This window comes from Odontomachus brunneus, unplaced genomic scaffold, assembly GCF_010583005.1.
Source record: "Odontomachus brunneus isolate Ranch 3 - 2012 unplaced genomic scaffold, Obru_v1 Obru_scaffold_019, whole genome shotgun sequence".
Lineage (NCBI taxonomy): Eukaryota > Metazoa > Arthropoda > Insecta > Hymenoptera > Formicidae > Odontomachus > Odontomachus brunneus.
In genome coordinates this window covers 2,747,440-2,755,679 of record NW_022639469.1, presented here as the reverse complement: position 1 = coordinate 2,755,679, position 8,240 = coordinate 2,747,440, and the positions used below count along the sequence as shown (strand labels likewise).

The following is an 8,240-nucleotide window of genomic DNA, read 5'->3' as shown; positions in this document are numbered from 1 at the left end:
GTTCTTTTGAGTCGTGCACTTCCGGCACTTCCTTCTAATTTTTCTCTTTCCCACTCCTCACCATAGAGTCTTAAATATATATCTATCTTGTTTCAAGCAGTGCAGGAAGTGTAGCGTAGTGCAATTGAAAGAGACAAACTTGTCAGTTTCCATGGATTAATCAGGATTAGTCTCTGTAAAATATATAATAATGGTATTATAACAGAGAGAAAGAGAGGGGAGAGCGGCTATTGTAATGTGTTTGTAAAAGGCGGATTTAAATGAATTTAGTGAAAAAAAAATTAAAAAGCACACAAAAGCAAACTATTCAAATTTATAAAAGAATCAATAAAACAAAGAATTATTATGAAAGTAAATTATAAATAAAGATGAAGTATATCACAATACTGTACAGTGGAAATATTAAAAGAAAGCTTAATTTTTAAATAAATTTATACCTATGTGTAAATGATAAATAGATTTATATAAATTTTTGTAAACTGCTAATTTCTTCTATTTAAAAAATATTTTTAGTTAGTTTGAAATGCATAAATACAACTTCTCTCTCTCTCTCTCTATATATATATATATATATATATATATATATATATATATATATATATATATATATATATATATATGTATATAAAACTTAGAAAAGAATTTATTGTTTTTTGGTATACCTATTAATACAATGCTATATGTAATGTATTTATCACATGATACAATCAATGTATGTCAAAAGGCAAATTTGTTACTCTAATTACAGTACACAAGTCTTATTATGGTATCACATTTTAGTCCCACTTATTTAAATTTGATCTTTGAAACTGTTTCAAATGCTGCTGATTTGTGTAACTAATTTTTCTATTTTAAATCGGTTCAATCGCTTGAAAACTTCTTTTAATAGACACATGCGGATATTGTTGCCGCCATTCGTGGATCTTGGAATCGCTGATACTTTCGCAGAAACTCAGGTCGATCATCTCCAGTTTAGGGCAACACAATAAGAAACCGTAACATATATCTGGCGTTAGAGATCGAGCACCCAATAGGTCTAATTGTTGCAAGTGTTGACACAGCAACAAAGGTTCCAAGTCGCGATCCGTGAGTCCTCGAAGAGCGGCCAGAAAGACCTTTTCTAAGTGTTGGCAGGAAGATAACAATGTGCGTAAAGAATCTCCAGGAGCACCCATACCACCACTGTAAAGCAGAAATTCCACATTACCATATATATTGTCCATAATATTTTATAATTTATAATATTTATTATATTTTTCCTATCATGATCGTTGATGCATACCACCAGCCAAAATCCACTTCCCGCAGATTCTTACAACGAGCGAGAGCACGAAGACCATGCGGTGTAAAAGTTTGTGCTTTCCAAAAATCCACGCTTTCCAAATACGGACACGAATTTCCCAACTCCACCGCGATCTCATCCACGTTTAAACGCTCGTGCATTCCCGCTACATTCAAGTGCCGCATTCGAGGGTTCCTTCGCAATATCGAACATAATGTCGGAGTTTCTATAGCTGTTCTATAAAGCTCTAAACGCTCCAGGAACTCCAGATTCTCGAGCTTTGAAAAACCTTCGTTTGTTACTCCCACGCAATTACGTAAGCATAATTCTGAAACAGATATGCTAATATTACAAATATGTTTGTATTACAGAAATCATTATATAGTAAGTTAGAGATCGTAGCGAATTTTCACGTACCTTTTAAATTTTTACATATCTTTGACACTTCGAAGATAACGATATCGTTAACAATATGGCAGCAATTTAACCGTAAGTGCGTCAAGAGACTGCCGCATGTGTTGAGAAAGTTCACGATATTTTGATACTTAAACATATTGTAGTTGCCGCACCATGAGAGGTCTAATTGTCGTAAATATTGACATCTAGGTGCCAAATTGTTCAATGCTTCTGTGTCGAGGCAGTGCCAGTACGGCTTCAAGTTCAAACATGTGTAGAGCAAAGCATCCCGTGCTATATTGTTAAAATGCTTGTTTACTCTGCACAAGCGACACAGTGATGTCAAATCTAAATTTTTCAGTATTTTTAGCACCGTTTCATCCTGCAAAATTTACAAAATAAATCACATTAAGTGTTATCAACTACGAAAGATGAATCTCTTAGTATATACTTTACAGGAAGTGCAGAAAAACTGCCGCATGGTGGTTCCTCGGTCTCATTCAAAGTTGATGAACTTTTATTAGACGACAATTTCGATCCGTACAAAGAGGTCGATGAAGAGAGATAAATATCTTTTATAAGCTTCGGAAATTCTTCCTGTAAAAATTGTTGCAGGCTGTTGAATGCCTCCTCAACTGGCGGTACGCAGCGGTAATGTTGTCCTAACTTTGATATTAGCTTGCTCTTGGGGAAATTTTCTATTATTTTGCTTTAAACAAACATTACATTTTGTCATTATCGTGCAAATGAATAAGTTTAATATTATACATCAATTATTATTATATTGGTACCTTTTATACATTGTACAATGTGTATGCAACGTTTTCTTCAGGATAGCTAAATCCTGGTTTGCGTTTGAATAATCTGGTGTTAAATTATGAACATCCTCATTGTGTGGATCAATGCAACTCAGTTCTTGCAATAGATTGCTTAAGTTCTGATTATGCTGTCGATCGTTAGGAATGATCAATTCAGATGTACCAATTAATAACACAGCATCTAATTCTGTGTAGTAATCTAATAGGCTATGGTTAAACTCCAGTCTCAGCATTTTAGTCTTGAAGTTGCACAGTTGTAAACGTGGGGAAAATATTCGTGGTTTATGAGGGACAACCTGAGGTGGTCCATTCCATAACTGAAACCACTGCCCATTACAGTCTTGCGCCCAGATTGCAATTACACTCCCAGGATTGTATGTCTCATACACAGAGACCTTTATCGGATATACTTCTTGGTAATATTCAACATCTTGAAATTAGAACAATAGTTATTATTATAATCTTAACAAAGGACTTCTTTCCTTACGAAAGTTCTTATCTATTGCTCTCAACATTGCATACCGATATAATCTTGACTCACAATATCTTCATTATTCTGTGGCATATAATCTATCAATTTTGAAGGTGCTTTGTCCCACCATGGCCCATAAGTTCTCTAAAAATATATTAAGCAAAAAAGTTAAAAGAAAATACCAGATTTGTTCATTTAATTAAACTTATAACATTAAATTAAACTGATGAAATAACAAAATAGTTGTATAATTGTAAACAAAGCAAAAATAAATAGTAGAATCACAAAACATACCATAACAAATGCTTGTGGAAAATCTCCATAGTCTGGAAATTTACTGGGATTACCAGCTATGTTATAAGCAGTGTAAGATATGCTGATGTTGCTGCCATACTGAGAACTAAAGTCACAAACATCTTTGACGAACTGTTCAATGAAGACAATAGATTCCTTCTTTCCAGTGGTTGCTTCTTCGTTGATGGGTACTACCTCAAGTTTAGTCTCGTCATGAGATATCATGTCATTTAAGGGGAAAATATAGTCTGTTAAAAAATGATAATTGTTCATATATTATTTACACACACATACACATACACACACACACACACACACACACACATATATATATATGTATTTGTATACATATATGAATATCTAATATATATTATATTGTTGCATCACAATAATATAGCTGCAATATTAGTAATAAATGTGATAATTATACAATATTACGTTGTTTATTGAGGTTATAAAACATACGACATATAAAAATGATAAATGATTCAAACAAAACAATGGCTTTCCCGTCAAAAATAACAATTGTTCTCATTCTTGGGTCTGTTCGAAAACGCTCCATGCTCACATCGTATGATGGATATGTGGGACTGGTTCCGAAGAGCTCGCTATCGACTGGAGTTATCGGACGGCCGGTGTATGTTGTATTATTTAGAAAGAAAAATGGCTGATGCAAATAATATTATTATTCGTCGGGGACGCGCTCGGAAACTCCACTCGGGTGCTTTCCCTCTCACTTTATCGCACTGATATATCTTTCTCATTCGAACACAGCGGGTGTATCCGGGTGGAGTTTCCGAACGTGCTCTAACTCTTTCTTGCGCTCCACCACGATTTCTACTGAATCATACTGCGAAAAAGAAGATATCTGGGCCTCTATTCTTGAAATAGTTGCGTATAGTAAGTTTTACTGCGTAGGTTTAATCATACTATAAAATAGCTGCGTAATGAAAATTACATATACGCAAAAATTTCAAGAATAAGGGCCCTATTCTTTGTAGCTGCATTGCTGAACTGGTGAAATATATTGAAGTGAGACAAATATACGTTTTCTCACTCTAACTTATTGCACTAGTTCAGCAGTGCAGCTACAAAGAACAGAGCCCCTATTCTTGAAATTTTTGCATAACGTAATTTTCACTGCGCAGCTATTTTATGGTATGATTAAACCTGTGCAGTAAAACTTATGTATACGCAACTATTTCAAGAATAAAGTCCATTCTACAATTGCGTGAACGTGGTGTGAGTGGTTGTAAGTGATTATGACAACCAATCAAAGTAAAGCAATCAGTGAATAAAATATTTGAATTGGTTGACTCTTACGTTCACGACTACACTTACGCAATTATAGAATGGGCTTAAGGGCCATGGCCTAATAGCGTATTCGACTGGCTTACGTTGAGTGGTGTTGGGGGTACGCCTTTTGGTTGCCTGAAGCCATATTGAGAGAAAGAGAGAGTATTCGACTGGCTCTGGGTTAATCGCTCCGAGAGCGATTAATGACGTCATAAGTCTCTACTAGCCAATCATAAAGCTTATAAGTATTGTTCGACCAATAAACATAGACTGAATGACCCAGAGTGGGTTAACCCAGAGCCAGTCTTACATGCTATTAGTTGCAAGTTGATTGCAACTCTTGTTGCGACAACCAAACAGAAGCATCAATAGCACCATTGATGTTTCTGATTGGCTGTCGCAATAAGAATTGCGCTGCTTGCGATCGGCTTGCAACTAATATAGAACGACCTTTACGAACTATAGGTATTGAGTAAAATTTTCCTCAAAAAGAACATTTTGGAATGCAACTTTAGTATATAATTTAAATATAATTAATAATTATAAATTAAAAAAATAAATAAAATAATATATTATACATACTCACGCAACTTCTATTTATATAACGTATAAACTGTCATTTTTTTGTCTCTGTAAAATGAACTTAAACTTTAGTATAAAAATGAATAAAAGGAGCAAAAAAATTCAAAATTTTGCATTGTAATTGAATATATTTTTTCATATATTTTTTATACGTTAACAAATATTTTCTATCTTGCACAATTATCTTCTCTTCCTACTAGGAAATGTGAAGTTTGTTGTGAACGGTTCCGTTGAAGTTTGAATTTTCATTATTGGAAATTTTTTCCATTTTTTCTGATTTTTTATTATTGGAAATTTTTTCCATTTTTTCGAGTAACTTTGACGTATTATTTAATTTTTTCTGTAACATTTGTTCTCTGGACTGTTTTAACTTTCTAGTTGGCACATGTTGGAATGCTTGCTCCCAACTTCTTGTGTACTTCAAGTCTAACATTATACAAAGCATCTGATTGAGTGTAAAACTTTTTGTTGAACTACGACCCCAATCAAGATATTTCTCTATAGGTAGTTTTGCCATACGAAGACCTTCTTTTTTCGCCTTTGCTAAAGATAAAGGTCTTGGATTTACCTGTAAACAAAGAAACAACTGAATATAATAAATATTATGGATTAATAATATGTAACATTTGAAAAACTTACCTTATCTACCATTGCCCCTATGATATATACCATGTCAGGATCATATTCAACTAAATCTGTTTTACAGTGTGGAGTCAGATATACTAATTGATCCTTTGGAAATAAATCCAAGTAAGACTGAGATGTCACAATAGCTGGGAAATCTTGATCAAATAAATTTGGCATGAAGCGTTGGAAGTAATGACTAAGTAAACTTTCTTTCTTTAGATTACAAAAATTAAGAGACATAGGATTATTATGGTTACGATTAACAGAAAAGGCCAAAGTCAATTGCTTTGCGCAATTGTGATTTTCCCTTCTGTTCATATAATCCTCATAGCCACAATCAAACACAATTTTAGGTTCAAACATCATGTTCCAGATTAATTTAGAATTATAGTAATGACTGATAGTATGTGGATATATACGCATAAACATTGTATTATTTGTAAGACCATATTTAATTTCACCAGTATCTTCTGCCTGTTTCTCTTCTGCTAATTTGATTAGCCTTTCAGCCTTTTTTTGCGCTGCCTTTGCCTTCTTCGTCTCGTCCATTTTCTCATTAATAAATAAGTAATGAAGAAACTTCCTATGCAGTGTCACAAAACACATAATATAATAAAGAACCATTTAAAGATATATTTTATGAAAATAAACACTTACTTTCTTTGCGATTTACTCTGCATATGTAACAGTTCCAACCATGCTTTCGGTTCAACATTTGTTGGAACTTTTTCAGCATTATGTCGCATAACGTCTATTTCTAATTCTAATACTTGAAAGATTTTTTTGTTGTCAGGATTAGATATAAATTCATCGAGTTTTCGCTGTTCTTCGTTTCTTCGGTCCATCGGGATATTTACGTTCTGAGTTGCAACTTGACAATAAAATCGTTTGCTAGTATTATTCCAAAACCATGAAATATTTGTGCAGTGTGCATTACTACATACTGTAGTCCTATTACAAATCGCTTGTATGAAAAATTTATTATTTTTTACACAGTTCAACAGACATCTTTTCATGTAACTAGACATTTTACAAGTATAATTTTTCTTAATAGCAATTATTACTGTTAATGTTAATGTCAATAGAATAATATGACTATAACATTAACCTAAAATATGTTGATAACTATGTCGATAATAATCAAATGTGTACTCAAACGCAAATTATGTAGAATAGAAACTCTCTCTTTTTCTGTACGACTGTTTTTGACCTGGACTGCGTTCAGATTCCCCACTCACTCTAATGCAGGATTCACATTGCGTCGATGTCCGACGTACGACATCCGATATTCAAGAAAAGAATAGCTTTCCAATGGAGAATTGAATCCTCTACAGGAATCTGTTCTCCTATTGGATATCGGACGTCGTATATCGGACATTGGACGCGGTGTGAATCCTGCATAATACTAGGGCCGGTATTCATAACTCGGTATTTATGGCCTGGTTTACATCATGCACTTGATACGCGTACTAAATAGTAACTTTCTATTAGATAATCTTAATATCGATATATATAAACAACGGTATATTAAGCTGGTATAATACTCATCAACAAAACATATTGTATTGATAGAATGCGTCGCTGTGATATGCATTGTCGATATTAAGATTATCTAATAGAAAGTTACTATTTAGTACGTGTATCAAGTGCACGATGTAAACCAAGCATAGTCGAATCTTAAGCCAGCAACACACGGTGCTTGTTTTCATGCTGGATTGCTTGCTGGATGTAAATACTCTATTTTGATTGGTATATTTCTGAAGATGGATTGAAATGCACCAATCAAAACAGAGTATTTACATCCAGCAAGCAATCCAACACAAAAACAAGCACCGTGTACCATTGGCTTAATGTCTTAAGATACGAATACAGCTCTGTGATTGGTTCATGACATCTTAATGGCTCCTGCACACAGGACGCGGTAATGCTTGCCACGTGGCGGAAGTCCGCGCTACAGCCAATCAATATGTTGTTTTTCCGTAAGAGCTATAAGGTTATTACGGAAAGCAGCATATTGATTGGCTGTCGCGCGAACTTCTGCCGCGCGGCAAGCATTACCGCGTCCTGTGTGCAGGAGCCATAAGACAGTACTTAAGATGATGTTAAATATAAGATCTAATTATGAATACCGGCCTGTGATTGGTTCATGACATCTTAAGACATTACTTTAGATATAAGATCTTAGATATAAGATTCGGCTATGAATACCGACCTATGAAAATCAGCCTAGAAGTGGGGGGCCTATAGCCCTGGGGCTTGATTCTCTAACTAGTTGTGTATACGTAAATTTTACTGCGCAGGTTTAATCATACCATAAAATAGCTGCGCAGTAAAGCTTACGTATACGCTACTAGTTAGAGAATCGGTCCCTGGTTTACATCGTGCACTTGATACGTGTACTAAATAGTAACTTTCTATTAAATAATCTTAATATTGACAATGCATATTAATGACGACGCATTCAATCGATACA

At 34.2% G+C, this 8,240-nt stretch overlaps 2 protein-coding genes across 6 annotated transcripts; both read right to left on the bottom strand.

Moving 5' to 3' along the window:
- Positions 1-659: 659 nt before the first annotated feature.
- Positions 660-4,244, bottom strand: LOC116841932 (F-box/LRR-repeat protein 4-like). 5 transcript variants are annotated; one of them, XM_032810444.1, is made up of 9 exons: positions 4,114-4,209; positions 3,728-3,929; positions 3,263-3,510; positions 3,019-3,112; positions 2,470-2,926; positions 2,135-2,387; positions 1,700-2,060; positions 1,283-1,610; positions 660-1,182 (listed from the first exon to the last, which is right to left on the bottom strand). In XM_032810444.1, the coding sequence occupies exons 2-9, from the start codon at positions 3,822-3,824 to the stop codon at positions 852-854; spliced, it is 2,169 nt and encodes a 722-aa protein (XP_032666335.1). In that variant the 5' UTR covers positions 3,825-3,929; positions 4,114-4,209; the 3' UTR covers positions 660-851. The 5 variants fall into 5 exon arrangements, with proteins under 5 accessions (XP_032666335.1, XP_032666337.1, XP_032666334.1 ...); XM_032810446.1 differs by having other exon boundaries at positions 3,831-3,929; positions 4,114-4,195; XM_032810443.1 differs by having other exon boundaries at positions 3,728-4,244.
- A 1,004-nt stretch (positions 4,245-5,248) lies between these two features.
- Positions 5,249-7,019, bottom strand: LOC116841918 (mitochondrial ribonuclease P protein 1 homolog). Its single transcript, XM_032810408.1, has 3 exons — positions 6,425-7,019; positions 5,780-6,350; positions 5,249-5,708 (listed from the first exon to the last, which is right to left on the bottom strand). The coding sequence occupies exons 1-3, from the start codon at positions 6,793-6,795 to the stop codon at positions 5,337-5,339; spliced, it is 1,314 nt and encodes a 437-aa protein (XP_032666299.1). The 5' UTR covers positions 6,796-7,019; the 3' UTR covers positions 5,249-5,336.
- Positions 7,020-8,240: the final 1,221 nt, after the last annotated feature.